Source organism: Lampris incognitus, chromosome 10, assembly GCF_029633865.1.
Source record: "Lampris incognitus isolate fLamInc1 chromosome 10, fLamInc1.hap2, whole genome shotgun sequence".
NCBI lineage: Eukaryota > Metazoa > Chordata > Actinopteri > Lampriformes > Lampridae > Lampris > Lampris incognitus.
The window spans coordinates 47494458-47510736 of record NC_079220.1 but is presented as its reverse complement, the minus strand read 5'-3'; the positions used below and the strand labels follow the sequence as shown (position 1 = coordinate 47510736).

Here is a 16279-nt window from a genome sequence, read left to right as displayed (position 1 = left end):
CAGTTGGTGTGGAGTCTGGTTGGAATAATGAAACCTACATATTCTCAACCCTGCATAACACATTGAGCTATAGTCAAGTCAGTTTCATTTGTATGGCCCATTATCACAAATTACAAATTTGCTTCAGTGGGCTATAGTAAAAATAATATTTTTATAAATGGAAATTGGAGCTTGTAGTATCAAGTGCCTTATATGAGGGTTTAATTAATGCTGCTGTTATTCCATTTTTCAGTTCTATGTAACATGATTAAGATTTTTTTTTTACAAATGAGCATGATTATTGTTATTAATCATGATTATGAGAGAGAGAGAGAGAGAGAGAGAGAGAGAGAGAGAGAGAGAGAGAGAGAGAGAGAGAGAGAGAGAGAGAGAGAGAGCAGCAACATTATAATTTCGATATTTCCATCAGTTCCTTGAAAACCATATTTACCACACTGTAAATTTCACTCTCTAAATTCTCCAGTACTAATAGCAGAACTGGTAATGCTGGACCTCATCAATACTCCAGGTTTTGCTTATTTTGAACAGGTTCTAATTTTTAACCAGGTTTTGAGGGGCATCCCTACTTGTTTCAGAACATGCCTTTCTGTTGGATCAGCGATGCTGTACCCTCCTGCATCTCCCCCAGAGAGGAAAATTGGACGCACAAAGTTAAAGGAAAACTGCCTTAAAAGGTCATTTGCACTGACCAGTCATCATATTCATCAATTACAATAATACGTTTTTATTTATATAGCACCTTTTCGGAGCTCAAGTTTGCTTAACAGTAGTAAGTATCAACATAGCAAATTTTATTTGTATAACCCATTATCACAAATTACAAATTTGCCTCAGTGGGCTTTACATAACACAAGCAGCAACAATCAGAAAATGACAATAACAACAATCAATAAGAAGAAGGTGAGATAGAAAGAGAGGGCTAAGTCTTTAAATAATGGGTGAAAGATGTGATGGAGGAAATGTTACGGGATGCTTTGTGAATTCCAAAGTTGAGGAGCAATGACACTAAATAACCTGCCACTCACAGAAGACAGTCTGAATCTGGGACAGAGAGTAAACCAGCGCTGGGGGACCTTGGTGTGCAGGAAGGAGGGTATGAATGGAAAAAGCCAGACAAATAGGATGGGTAAGACCATGGAGAGCTTTACAGTTTAGGAAAATAATTTTTTTAATTAATAATTTTGAGTACGGGATTAAAATGGTAAGCAGAGAAGAGAAGAAAAGATGGGAGTGATGTGAGCCGAGCATTCGGTGTGTGAGGACTCCAGCGAGAGAGGTTTGGGTATGTTGTAATCTGGAGGTGGTTTTGGCAAGGGAGACCAATAAAAAGGGGTTTAAAGTGCTCAATAAAGCAGCATATGAAGGTATGGACTAGGTTTTTAGAGTCAGTCATGCTAAGCACGGGACGAAGTCATGCAATATCATGAAAATATTGATACAACTTTTCAAAAAACAAACTGATTTAAACTCAAATCTGGAAAATATATGTATAATATAATAATATAGTATAATTAATATAATTAATAATATAATTATTATATCACGTTAATTATAATAATGTCATAATATGTATAATTTTAATACAATATATAATGTTAATCTCTATAATGTTAATCACTGCTTTCTGGTCATTTCCATACCTTTTCAGAACTGGAAATTAAGAAAATAATTTCCCTTTCTTTCCAGACCTGTGCAAGAACCCACTGATAGGCCAGCTAGCTAGCTACCCTCCAAAAGCTGCTTACCGGGAACCTTTTTCTTCTTGCGGAGGCAGGAGGACACGTATCTCTCCAGCTCCCGTAGAGTGGAGGGCTTGAGTGTCTCGAAGTCGATCTCAATCTCGTCTGGGTTGGAGTTCTTGAGCGAGGGCTCTCTGGACTGGATGATGTGCACTACGCGGCCCAGCTTGTCTCCAGGTAGCTTGTTGATGTCCAGGCTAAGCTGCCTCTTCTCCTCGTAGGACATGGGCTTGCACTTTTCCCCTGCAGCCGACGACCCCGGTGCGCCCAAGTCGTCTTCCAGTACGGGAACAGGTGGTAGGTTGTTTTTTGTTCCCTCTTTTTTACTGAGGATGAAAACATAAAAGCATGAGGGCTGTGTATAAAACACAACTTGTTTTGTGAAATTGCTAGCATGGTGTACCCTTTAACAGACAGGACACCTGTGAGTCGACCCTTTTTTCCCCCCATGAGAAAATTACAGCTTTTAAAAATTATGTTAGTGAGCCTATATGACAAATCACTGTTCCTCATTGTGCTTTGCAACTCTCACATCCACTGGGTGCCTATGCTGAAAAAGACTATCTTTGTCTAAACACAGAGAAAAAGACATATCAAATTGGCATTAATCGGATGTCCAAAGCCTCCTTTGGCTCAGCACGAAGGGAAGGCAACTGTCTTTCACGTTTCTCTACTTCGAGACATTCAATCAAATGTACCTCTGTGAAGTAATCAGTAAAATATATGCGTAAGCAGGCCGATGACCGCACTGTCAACCTGCTCTGTTCAGGTAAACAAGCTAATGCTGTATCTATATAAACAATGTGTTACAGAACTCTTGTTTTGTGTTAAGTTAATGAGTAAAATGTATTCAGTTAATGAGTAAAATGTATTCAGTTAATGAGTAAAATGTATTCACTCTTGCAACTGCGAGTCAGTTGCAAGAGAGTTTTATGTAAATAAAATTTTTAAAAAATTATTTCTGATTTTTCCCCTTTTCTCCCAATTTAGTGGCCAATCACTCCCTATTCTAATTCAAACACCCACCCTCGTACTGCATGTGTTCGTCAACTGCATCTCTCCGGCCGGCAGTCTCAAGGAGACGCATTGCCACTTCCATGACAAGGTGAATCCAGGCTGAACTACTGCTTTAAAAAAAAAAAATCAGATTTTCCCCCTTTTCTCCTAATTTAGTGGCCAATCACTCCCTATTCTAATTCAAACACCCACTCTCGTACTGCATGCGTTCGCCAACTGCATCTCTCCGGCCGGCAGTCTCGAAGGAGACGCCTCGCCACTTCCGTGACAAGGCAAATCCAGGCCGAACCACTGCTTTTTCCGACACACACAGAGACGCATTCATGTGACGAACACAAGCCGACTCTGCCCCCCTCCCGAAGACAGCGTTGCCAATTATTGCTGCTTCATCGAGTCCGGCCATAGTCGGATCTGACGGGATTGGGGCGCGAACCTCGGTCCCCAGTGGGCAACTGCATCGACACAAAGCCGATGCTTAGACCGCTACACCACCGTGGACTTCACGTTTTACATACATTTTAAAAAAAAAGCAATTTTAAAAAAATTTGTCTTTGTATTCTTACAATGAATTGTATTCTGACAACCAATTCGTTCTCTGCATTTAACCCATCCTATTGTACAGGAACAGTGGGCAGCTGCACTGCCCAGGGGACCAACTCCATTCTTCTTCCCTTTGCCTTGCTCAGCGGCGTAGACAGGAAGGAGTATTACCCCTAACATGCATGTCTTTTTGATGGTGGGAGGAAACCAGAGCACCCGGAGGAAACCCACGCAGACACGGGGAGAACATGCAAACTCCACACTGAAAGGACCTGGGATGGCCTGGGGTTCGAACCGAGGACCTTCTTGCTGTGAGTCAACATTGCTATCCACTGGGCCACTGTGCTGCATAAATTACATACATTTTACTGTTCTATTTTGCTATTACGTTTTTTTAACAAAGAAAGAAATTTGTTAGTTTTGGTATGCTTGACATATGAATATACTTAAGATATTTGTTTTTTTACGATTGAAATGGTCACCTATATGGAAACTGTCTAATCAGGCACATCAACTAGCCAGTGGACTTGTGCATCTTGTGCCTGAATGGCAGATAAATACGCAAACTCTGGAGCATGGTTTCCGTTAGCCGGTAAATACTGGTTTTTGACCGGTAAAATTTATGGAAAACTAGAAAAATAAAAACTTGCCAGTCAAAATGTCTGGTAGGCATGCGCATAAAAAATGTAGCCTAGATATAACGTTGGCTATCCCCAAGGCTCAGCGTTTTCGGTTTTTATTTTTCAAAGTCATCCAGCATGCCGAATTTCACCACAAGAGGACATTGTTACATAACCTCACATGAACAGGAACAACTTTTGGATCAGTGGAAACAAAATCCGGGTGAAAATCAGTTTAAAAATCTGGGTATTTTTTGGTGAAAATCTGTAAAAACCGAAAACGCTGAGCCTTGGCTAGCCCTCACCTTGACATTTCTGTTTTGACAGCAAAACAGCCCATTAACAGCCTGCAGTGCTCTTTTCCGCCATAGGGATCCGCTCTTTAATTGTGCGATACTACTACCTTATTCCTGGCCAAACAATGGGCGTCACCATGATACCGCTGTCCAGTTTTCTACTTCAGTCCGAAGCTGCATTGAATGGAAATAGCTGGGATGGCTTGTAGTTTTACAAATTAAAATAATTCACGAAAAGGTTATGTATGTGGTCGTTTTCATTCTATGGACAAAAAGCCAATGAAAAGCACAATGATGAGCCGCACCTTAAGTTACAGCGTAATTGCAGAATAATGATATCAGTGGTAAGACCTACGGATGATACTGAGTCAACGTTAAGTTTGAAGTTATCGCTATCATAGGTTTCATAACTGAAAGACGGTGTCTAATGTATCCCAAACAGTGTCAAAGTAAACTTTTCTATCAGTTCTACATTATAACATATTTACACAAATGATCAACTGATTGCAGAATTTGTCAACAGAATTTTTTAAAGTTATGCAAATTAACGTGAACAAATATTACAGGAGACGGTCATTTGCTAGCGCCCGCTAGCTAGCACAGCTAAAGTTAATAGCCTTGGCATATCACAGATAGTTCGATGTAAACAATCCAAACGGAAATCGATAAATGAAAATCAAAACCATTATTGATTCGCTATGAATCACGGGAATATCTCCAATCGTTGACTTACAGTCGTATTAGCAAGCAGTTAGCTATGGCAAAACAGTCGAACATAGGTCAATTTTTCCCAAACGACAGAAGCAAGTCTAGTGGTAGCACTAAGTCTACTGATATCCCTCTCTCTGTGCCTGATGAGGACATCCCAGAAACCGAGGGTCCAGCACCAAAGAAGGCGAGACCACTTGAGACCCGAGTGGAAGAACAAGTTCAGGTGGCTGAAGTGTGAAACTGTGGATGGGGTAGACAAAATGTTTTGCTGCCTTTGTGTTAGCTCAGGGAGGAGAAATTGATTTACGAAAGGGTCAGCCAACATTAGGGCAGCACAGCCAGTGCCAAGATCATATATTCGCAGTCAAGGCAGCACAACATCAGACGGCTATAAAAAGTCATATCGACAGCACCCATGAACAGACCAGAAAGAAGCTGCATTCACAATTAAAAGTTGTGTTTCACATGGCCAAAAATGACATTCCAGGTCACCAGTTCAGAGGAATGATTTACTGAGGGCAGTAAGGGCTCCTGATTTCGACGGTGCAATGAAATCGGCTGGACCAGGAGAGAGTGACGCAGCTTATGCACATTGCAAGCTGCAAAGACACTCTAGCCACCTTTGATTTTAAGTCGGCAGCAGAGGAGTTTGCCGCAATAAAAAAACGGAGAAAATAAAGATGTCTGCTAGCTGTAGCATATATAGTCTGAGCTAACTGTTACGAGTATTCTGTTGGTTATTAGTGTTTTGCTATTGTTTGTTTTGCACAATTAGTACAATTCGTTTTGTTTAATATGTATTGTTCATTAAATAGATAAACCGATTTGAGGTTTTTGTCATTATTTCTTCAACCTAAGTGTAGGTGGTTATATTTGCATTTGTAACAAACTGTTTTTGAACGTGTCCGGTAAGTTTCACATTTGTTCGGTAAAATAAATTCTTTCTGGACATTGGACCGGCAAGGAAAAATCCTAGCGGAAACCCTGCTCTGGAGTAGGATTATTGTGATCCCAGAAATGAAAATTTAATGAAATTGCATGTACATTTCTTAGAGTGTCTTACAACAGATTAAGAAACACTGGTCATGTAACATTTGGGGAATCCCACTTAAGCTCACAAAGTAGCCTGGCTCAGGGGGAAAGCGATGGGAACCAAGTTCGACCCCCTACCTGGGCTTTTTCTTGGGGAGGACCTCCTTGTTTGTGGCATTGGTACTGGTCTTGGTTTTCTTCTGGTGTTGCGGGAGCGGCGTGGGGTCCTGGATTTCATCCACCAGGCCTGACATGCCTCCTTTCTTCTTATGCTTATCTTTTTTCTTCTCTTTCTTCTCTTTCTCTTTCCTCTTTGGTTTGCTGGCTTGGGGCTGGGAGAGGGCAGCCAGCTGCTCGTGAACAGCCTTCAGCTGTATCGAGATAGGAAACTATTGGTCAGAAGAAGGAAAAAAGGGCCTGGAAAATAAATATATCAAATCAATCATGCTTTATTTATGCAGCACAATTTTTAAATACATATTAAATGCAACAGGCCTTACATGAGGGCAATTTAAAGGAAAACAAACATTTAACTATACATCGGATAGAGTAGATACTTTGTGTTTGTGCAGAGGGAGAGCACTGACCCTGGTTAAGGGAAAGGGATAAGTGTTTATGTGCCCCATCATTGCCTCAACATGGGATTTGATGGGACAGAATAAGGGTCTAGATTGGGTGGGAAGTGGGGAATTTACGGTTCGTACTGTTATGCCCACCTCTGGTGTGGTGTTTCTTTCTCTGTTTGATTTCCCTGTCTTAATTCTGACAGCAGTTAGGGGCAGCCCTATTAATATCCCGAGAGGTTTCTATTAATACTCCAGGTTTTTAAAAAAAAAAAAAAATTTCTGATTTCTCCCAATTTAGTGGCCAATCGATCCCTATTTTAGTTCAAACGCCCACCCTCGTACTGCATGCGTTCGCCAACTGCATCTCTCCAGCCGGCAGTCTCGAAGGAGGATTTCGCCTTGTCACGGAAGTGGCAAGGCGAAATCCAGGCCAAACCACTGCTTTTTCCGACACACACAGAGACACATTCATGTGACTAACACAAGCCGACTCCGCCCCCCTCCCGAAGACAAGGTTGCCAATTATTGCTGCTTCATCGAGTCCGGCCATAGTCAGATCTGACGAGACCCGAGGCGCAAACCCTGGTCCCCAGTGGGCAACTGCATCGACACAAAGCCGATGCTTAGACCGCTACACCACCGCGGACCCCTCTCCTTCAGGTTTTTGAGGAGTATTTGGTTTCACCTCTTAGTTTTGTTAGGCTGGAACATTTAACTTTGTGAAATAAGTTCACTTCTTTGCACTTTTAACTTGGGTCGGTCCACCAGCCTATCTGCTGCAAGATTCCTTTGAATACAAACATCTTTTCTTTTTCATTTGGTCACAAACCTGCTCCTGGAGCTCAGCCAACCTCTGGGCCCTCTCCTCTTCTGAGTCGTCTGTAGAGGACTCGGACTCGGAGGATGAATCGCTGGAGCTGTCAGAGGAAGAGGCGATGCGACTCATTGGCGGCTGTGGCTTGACGGGTGGCTGGGGCTTGACAGGCGCCGGGTGGTGGAGTGCGGGAGCAGGAGCAGACACCAGCGGCTTGCTCTCGGGTTCATCTGGCATCTTAGCAAAACGCATCTCAAACACATCCTGGAGTAACACCGGATAATAACGATCAGCTTACAAAAATAAAGAGGTAAAATCTACTCTGCTTGGGGACAGACTCGCTATGGCACAATAAACTTAACATCCTTATTGAATTTTGAGTATAAAAGGATCTTGTGATAGATTCTTTGGCAAGAAAAAAAGAAAAAAAAAAGAAAAAAGTTTAGTGAACTGCTAACCAGAAAACTGAGACATCTCAATGCTATAGTAGTTCATTTGAAAAAGATCCAAATTAAATTCCACACAAGTGAAGTGCCTTTGTCATATTGACCAAATCAATTGCCTGCATGATGGTTGGTTTCTTGGGCTGATCCCGAATAGCCCAATATTTGCATATTCTTTCTATGGTATTTGAACGTAATTTCAGTATTTGGATGCTTCGGGGTTTTTTTTTCCCTCATCCTGCACAGCGGAATTGGTCTTTATATGCAGTATCTTGACTAACTAATATGTAGCGAAGCACAAGATGACATCTAATGAGCTGAGTCATTCAGAAAACAGGTTTTATTTCAGTGAAAAAGAGAAAAGCAGAATACTGAAACTGAGACGACTGATGCCTACGCAGTAGAGGAGATTCGTAATGTGTGTTCACAGGAAGGGGAGTGGAATCCCAGTGGGGAGTGAAATATCAGTATGACACCCGGTAGAGTTGGTTTCCTAACATGTTAGCATCATTAATGACATTAATTGAGCATTATTATCAAAAGATATTAAGAAAGGTAAGGCTAACCACTAATATAGGTTTATGCTTCAGTGTCAGAGTGTGTGTTGCTTCATTTGTAATTTGATCACTCAAAACCAGTTATCAAGGTGTGTATCTTTCCCGTCAACAACCAACTGATTGGTACTGTTAGCTCCATCAGTGGCTTTTAAATTCTTGGTTGTGGCGAGGTGGGTCACGGGATGTCAATGCTAAACACATTTTGTTTGCAGAGAAGAAAAAAGTACATTTATTTTCTCTTTCTGTCAAATCTGTTGTTTTTTAATTTAAATAAAGAAAAAAAAATTGTAGTTTTTTTAAGATTTAAATAAAGAAAAGAAAAATTTTATACACTTTTTGACTCAACGCAAACAATGCAAAGATTTAACAGTATGCCAAAATACCACGAAAATATTGTTTAGCGTTGATGTGCTTTGTCTGTCTCATTTGATCATTAGTAAGCCATGGTTGACGACTGAAAAGTTGAATATTGTATTTACAAATAACACAGAAAGGATTGCTAATTATCTTCCTTTTTGACAGGTAATTAGAATGTATTGCTTATTTTACCGCACATAATATTTAGTGGGTCCTGGGCCATAAAGTATATCCACAGGTGGGTCACAGCATGAAAAAGTTTGAGATCCCCTGACCTACATGGAAGTGTAAAGGGAACAACAGACCGCTCTGACTGCATTCATAATCCATCACAAGTCTCAGCCCTTGATTCGTTTTAATAATCAATTTAGAAGGAATATTTGGATATTCATTTGGAAAGTGCACTAAATGTGTGAAGCCTGAACAAGGTATGCGGGACAGCCTTATTGGTTTCTATATCAGTTTACCTGTAGCTTGCGTGCCATTGCCACCACTTCGTGGTCTGGTGGATTATACTTGTAGCAGTTGGAAAACATTAACCGTACATCAGCAGCAAATTCCTGGGCTTCCCTGTATTGTCTGTTCTCCAGCTTGGCCTGCAAACACATTAAGCACATTTAGCAACTGGCCACACCACAAATCTCTGCTCTCACAAATGTGGTCATGTGGCCTTCAACACACCTTGATGGTGCTAAGGTCCATGGGGTGCTTGACAATTTCATGGTAGTCGTGTAGTCCCAATGCGTCCACATCCACAGGTTTGTAGAATGGCCAGGCATAATTGGCATGCTTCTTGGAGAGCATCTCCCTGACGAGGCTGGCGCAGTAGCCCAGTTGATCCTGCGGCTTGGGGCTATGGCCTCCACTTGGTCCACTCAGTCCCATGCCCATGCCCAAATGATGCTGGGAGTCAGGGGCATCCTTCTTGATCAGTTTACTGGGCCGTGTGCTCTCTCGCCTGGGCAAGGTCTTCCCAGACTTGGACTCCGCCGGAGAGGATTCATTTAATTGGTCATTAGCTGTGGGTGTTGTAGTGTCTGCTTTCCTTTTCTGGCTCTTTCTCTGCTGCATGGTGGTGAAGGGAAAGAGAGCACAGGAGCAGGGAGGATGGGAGGAACATGAGTGATTAGATCAGATGGCAAAACCTAACAAACCAGTGCAATGCTGTCTAGCATGCTGAACAATACGCGTGGCCCTGTCAATCTCACTCACTTTGGTCATGGGAACGGGGTTCTGCAGCATGGGGGCAGTGCTCTGGATGGACGCAGGGGGAAGGGTGGTCTGGGTCGGGGGAGGCACAGAGGTCATAATGGGGACTTGTGGGGTGCAGTCCGATGGGCCCATGGAGTAGGGAGCACCAAGCGCAGGCGCATGGCTGGGTAACGTAGGGGGAACGCGGGAGGGCAGGCTCTGCATCATAGGCTGGGGAGGTAGAGAAGGCGGGCCTTGCACTGGTCCTCTGTTCTGTGGTGTCACAGGGAGGTTGGACAGACCGCGCGTGTGTGGGGTTGTGGACGGAGAATCGACGATGGGCCCTGGTTTCATGTTCAGACCTGTAAAGTAAACACAGACAGAAAGACCTAAAGCCCACAGGAGACAGGAGCAAAAAAATTGGGGCAACATCACATACTAAGATAAGACAAACTTTATTTATCCTCTTGATGCATGCTCAATAATCCAGGTAAGAAAATCAAATAAGGTTGAATCAGTTCATCTGGATACAACGTTTATTGACAGATACATTCCATCACTCAACTAATGCCCCTTTTCCACTACATGGTACCGGCTCAACTTTTTCGTTTTCCATAACTGGAAAGTACCGGCATTTTGGTAACCGTTACCACTTTTCTGGTACCACCTTTGTCGAAGTTGCAAAAAAATTGGAGTGGGTACCAAAATCAATGCAGACCAGCTACACTGAGGGGGGTACTGTTACGGTAATGGAAAACGACACTCTGCGAGTCGAGTCGAGTTGAGTTGACCTGGTACCATGTAGTGGAAAAGGGGCATAAGTGACCTCTTCAGTCTAAACTGACTGCAGGTACCCCCACCCTTATAAACAACACAGTGGCATAACGACCAAAAACCAACGACCAGTGTCATATACAAATATGGGTGTGACCATTAACTAGAGTTTCAATGACCATGTGTACTATTCACAGAGGATTTGGGAATATTTGGAATCACAGCATTGTAAGATTGCAACAGATGTACTCTTAGCCCCCCCCTCCCCTCAGTTGAGGGATGGTCGTTCCCTCTTAACATAGATGGCCTCTTTGACTCTCCATTCAAACCAGAGTTCCTCCTTATCAAGGATGTGCACATCATCCTCCTTGAAAGAGTGGCCACAGGCCTGTAAATGGGTGTAGACTGTGGAGTCCTTGCCTGACGTGTTAGCTCTTCTATGTTGTGCCGTCCAGTTGGCCAGCATCCGTTTAGTTTCCCCAATGTACAAGTCACTGCAATCTTCTTGGCACTTAACAGAGTACACTATATTGCTCTGTTTGTATAAGGGGACCCAATCCTTGGGGTGGACCAACTTCTGGCACAGTGTGTTTTGGGGTTTGAAAGCAACGGGGATGCGGTGTTTGGAAAATACGTGTCTCAACTTTTCTGACACTCCTGCCACATACGGAATCACCACTGGTTTACGCTTAGACAACTGTTGTCCTTCTCCTCTCTGCGATTGGCTGGTGCACTGTTTGGGTGTCTTCCTGGCGTTGACAAATGCCCAGTTAGGATAACCACACTTAACCAGGGCCTGTCTAATGTGGGATTTCTCCCCTTCCCCGGCCACTGTGTCGGTGGGGATGTTGTCAGCTCGGTGGTACAGCGTCCTAATGACTCCTAGTTTGTGCTCCAGTGGATGATGGGAATCAAACCTTAAGTACTGATCAGTATGTGTTGGTTTACGGTAAACATCAACAATCAAGTGTCCCCCATCACTAATTGCAATTTCACAGTCCGAGAAGGCTAACCTGTAACTTTTCACATCCTCCCCGGTGAACTTGATGTGGTTGTCCACAGAGTTAATGTGGTCGGTGAAATGTCGTACATCCTGAGATTTAATTTTAACCCAGGTGTCATCCACAAATCTGAACTAATGACTAGGTGGTATCCCTGGATAGGACACCAGCGCCCTCTTTTCCACTTCCTCCATATACAAGTTGGCCACTACAGGTGAGACTGGGGAACCCATAGCACACCCATGCCTCTGCCTATAGGACTGCCCCCCGTATGTGAATTACGTGGACTGAAGACACAGTTTCTGGAGCAGACACACTTGGTCAGTGTTAAGGGTGGTCCTATTGCTAAAGGTGGGGTCCTTTTGTAATTTCATATGAACTACCTCCACTGCTTCATCAACAGGAATGCATGTGAAGAGAGACTTAACATCAGAAGAGACCATTGTTTCATCCCTCTCTGTGATGTACCTCACCTTGCCCACAAAATCCATTGTGTTCTAAATGTGATGTTTATTACTGCTTACCGACGGGTTAAGAACAGATGCAAGAAACTTAGAGATGTTATAGGTCACTGAGTTAATCACACAAACAATAGGCCAACTTATACATTGGGGAAATTAAACAGACGCTGGCCAAGAGAATGGCACAACACAGGAGAGCTAACACGTCAGGCCAGGACTCCACAGTCTACACCCATCTACAGGCCAGCAGCCACTCTTTCAAGGATGAGGATGTCCACATCCTTGATAGGGAGGAACTCTGGTTTGAATGGGGAGTCATACAGGCCATCTATGGGAAGAGGGAACGACTATCCCTGAACTGAGGAGAGGGCTAAGAGTACATCTGTCGCCATTTTACAATGCTGTGATTGCAAACATTCCCAAGTCCTCTGTGAATAGTAAAAATGGCAACTGAAACTCTAGTTAATGGTCACAACCATATTTGCATATGAAACTGATCATTGGTTTTGGTCAATATGCAACTGCATTGTTTATAAGGGTGGGGATACCTGCAGTCAGTTTAGACTGAAGAGGTCACTTATGCCCCTTGTCCACTACATGGTACCGGCTCAGCTCAACTCGACTCGCCTCTGTGTTGTTTTCCACTACTGTAACAGTACCCCCACAGTGTAGCTGGATTTTTGGCTATCCATTTTTTTTCTATTTCAAAATGTACTTTTAAGATAACTCCGCTTCGACCGCTTCGGTATTTAAAAATGCCGGGTGGTGATATCCCATGCGTGCATTGATGACGCAGCGACGCGTTTCTCTGACCAATCAGAGGTCTGCATTGATCTTGGTACCTGCTCCAGTTTTTTGGAACCTCGACAGAGCTGGTACCAGAAAAGTGGTTACAGTTACCAAAATGCCGGTACTTTCCAGTAATGGAAAACGAAAAAAAGGGCATGTCGAGTCGAGCCGGTACCATGTAATGGAAAAGGGGCATCAGTTCAGTGATGAAAAGTATCCATCAATAAACGTATCCGGATGAACCCATTCAACCTTCTTTGATTTATTTATCCTCGTAGGGAAATAGTGAGTGAAGCTAACCTGGAAGAGAAAATGGCATACCTCCCTCTCGCCGGCCTCGACCTCGTCCTTTGCCGGTCATGACAACAATCTCTGTCTCTTGCTCAGGCATTTCCGAGACCTTTTGGAGGAAAAGCTTCTCCAATGCCTCAGCCATTAAGACAATGTCATCTCCAGACTGCAGGGGGAGACAAACACTCTTAGCAAAGTGCAAGCACCCTGGTCATCTGAGACATGAAGAACAGCCAAGAGGTGCAACAGTTCCAGTACACACCAGCCTTACCTTGTTGTATATATAGCAGTTGGTAAACATGGTGTTGAAGTCTTGAATACATTCTTGGGCATTCCAGTAGTAACTGTTCTCAAGCCTTTTCTTGATTGTTCCCATGTCCATAGGACATTTGATTATTGTGTAATAGTCCTAGAATAAACACAAGGACTTAATGCAAGCAAGCAATGTAGACATTATTGAAATCCTTCCCATTTGTTTTCACCAGAGTGCTTCGCTCCCTGTCATGTGACACAGAGAGCCCTGTTTGTGCTTAAAAAAATACACTTACATTCCAGTACTTTCCTTATACTTAATGCAATTTCTCCCGTAGTTATAAAAGCCAAGCAGCTCAAAAGATTTGTTTCCACCCAAGAAAATGATTAATAGAAGATTGTAAATGTTATTTCTCAATCAGTCAATTGTATCTGAAAATTTGATTTTTATTGCCAGTGAGCCTTGGCACTAAAGATTACAAGCCACTGTGTTTCAATGAAGGGCGAACTCTTTTAATCCAGTCAGAAATGGTTGTGATATATTTTTTTTTACCCCAAACAACTTTATCCTTTCTTTACCTTTAAGACACATAATTTCAATGGCAAACAATAATATCTAAACAAGCCTGTTTCAAGTTTTTTTTTTATGCTCACAAATACTAATTCTCTGTGTATCAATGAGGTTGATTTTCAATTTGAACTTGACAGTATATCTCAGGTCCAATATTTTGGCATTCTACATGACCTTTTGTTTACATGCATGTTAAACTGATTGGTGGTTTTAATATTTATTTTCAAAATACATAGCTAAAGTTGCAGCTGGGACACAAGCACTTTACTAATATGCCGACTATGTGCATGACACATTTGATGAATCTCAGATACATGCTCCAATAGACTTCATGAGTGTACCGAGCCAGCCAGAGTGAACACTCACAGGCAGGTTGAGTTTGACGGCATCCACTGGCGACTGAAAAGGCCATGAGAACTGGTGCTTCCACAGAGCCTTCAGAACCACCTTGAGCAGGTACTGCAGCTGGTTGGTCTGGCGCTTTGGCCTGTTGGGGTTAATGTACTCCGGGGGTGGAGGGTTGATGGAGAGATGGGGCTGTGTGGGGGGCTGCCCCTGACTGCTGCTGCTGCCTGACATCTGTGCTGCATCTAGGCCATCCCCCATGCTAACAGGGTGGGGTGTGGGCTCGGGTCCCAGGGCGGGAGCGGGAGCTGGGGCAGGAGCCGGGGTGGCGGTGTTGGCAGGACACCAGTTCAGTCTTGGCCCCGGCACAGACTCCACTGACAGAGCACCGCTGATCCCATTGCACTCCTCACTGGACTCTCTGGGAACAGACAACGAGCATACATTCATTAATATGTCCGTAAACTCTTATGAGCTTTTTCATGACTGCCATCGTTCAGCATCATTAACATGAGACAACAATCGTTAGCAGATTTGCTAACAAGATCATCAAAGAATGGATTTTGACCTACTTTGCTTGACCGTGCTTGTCTTAACTATTTGTGTAGTTTGCCCAAGAGATCTCTTTCCCCCTTTCAACCATTAGTGCTTTACGTTCACTATCATTGGCATCTTGCCTCAGCACCATCAGCTGTCTGAAGGAGGGCCATCATCTCGCCAGCATTAATGAACAGAAGTAGCATAGCACATAAGGTATTACTCATATCATTCTTCACAGCTGCCATGGACATCTTTACCACCTCAGTGGTCACATCAACCAGAAGACTGTTACTGACATGAGGAATGAGCTACCTTGTATAGGTTTCTACTGATCTCTTTTGTGTGACGTGCTGCACTACAAGCCATCTTTCATATATACTATTTTTTTCCCCTGCCATTGGAGCAGACACCCTTTTGCCTGCTTTCAGAGCAGCTAAAGCCACACTGTGAAACGGAAGGTGTGCAGTAACCCACGTGAGGCTGCACTGAAGAGAATTTTAACATGTCGCAATTTACGATTTCCTCCTCTTGCCCGAAATGGGAGTGTTCAAAAGCAAATGTGTCACTTCTAAGGATGGAGAAATTCAATACCCCATTTCACTACAGTTTTGTTGTTATTAATCGAGAAATCACTGGGAGAATCCTGAAAATCTGTTCTTAATGAAAAAAAACAAAAAAACATTCAAAACTTTACTCATAATTCAGCGCTGCAACCTGGTCTCTGAATTTCCAGGACCATAAAATGTGGAGTTATAAAGTTGTGTTGTATAGCAAGTGTTTTTCAGTGTGTGCTGCAGTTGCCACAGTGCAACTAGTCATACTCCTTTCTCGCCATCAGAACAGCACGCAAAATAGGAGCAATTTCTAAGATCCAAAACAAGGAAGACTCAAACTGAACGTAGCTGGCTTCCTTGACCTGTCCCCAATCTACGAAGAAGTCCTTTTGGATTTAGAGTCCCTAGCTTTGCTTGCTAAGGACACTGAGAGACAGAGAGTGTGGGTGAGATGAGATGAGCCAGATCTGAATGCCTCAACAGCATTCGGGAGACTTCAGATTAGGGCTGGGGGATATATCCAAATAAAAAAAGTTTCGTTAAAAGTTAAAAGTTTTCGCGTCCGGGTGGCGTGGCGGCCTATTCCATTGCCTACTAACACGGGGATTGCTGGCTTGAATCCCCGTGTTACCTCTGGCTTGGTTGGGTGTGCCTACAGACACAATTGGCTGTCTGCAGGTGGGAAGCCGGATGTGGGTCTGTGTCCTGGTCGCCGCACTAGCGCCTCCTCTGGTCGGTTGGGGCGCCTGTTCAGGGAGGGAGGGGGAACTGGGGGGAATAGCGTGATCCTCCCACACGCTACGCCCCTTTGGCGAAAC

General features: G+C 43.4%; 1 protein-coding gene across 12 annotated transcripts in view; it reads right to left on the bottom strand.

Moving 5' to 3' along the window:
• brd4 (bromodomain containing 4) overlaps positions 1-16279 on the bottom strand; it is a 60571-nt gene that overhangs the window by 15402 nt on the left and 28890 nt on the right. For 5 of the 12 annotated variants that reach the window (XM_056287212.1, XM_056287203.1, XM_056287206.1 and 2 more), the window contains exons 2-10: positions 14389-14788; positions 13471-13608; positions 13209-13365; positions 9905-10245; positions 9374-9757; positions 9160-9288; positions 7351-7599; positions 6094-6344; positions 1746-2065 (exon numbers count right to left, since the gene is read on the bottom strand). In XM_056287212.1, the coding sequence (XP_056143187.1) occupies positions 1746-2065; positions 6094-6344; positions 7351-7599; positions 9160-9288; positions 9374-9757; positions 9905-10245; positions 13209-13365; positions 13471-13608; positions 14389-14628 (2209 nt within the window). In that variant the 5' untranslated portion in view covers positions 14629-14788. The remainder of the gene's footprint in view (positions 1-1745; positions 2066-6093; positions 6345-7350; positions 7600-9159; positions 9289-9373; positions 9758-9904; positions 10246-13208; positions 13366-13470; positions 13609-14388; positions 14789-16279) is intronic. The other 7 variants (XM_056287209.1, XM_056287211.1, XM_056287214.1 and 4 more) reach the window with 3 other exon arrangements.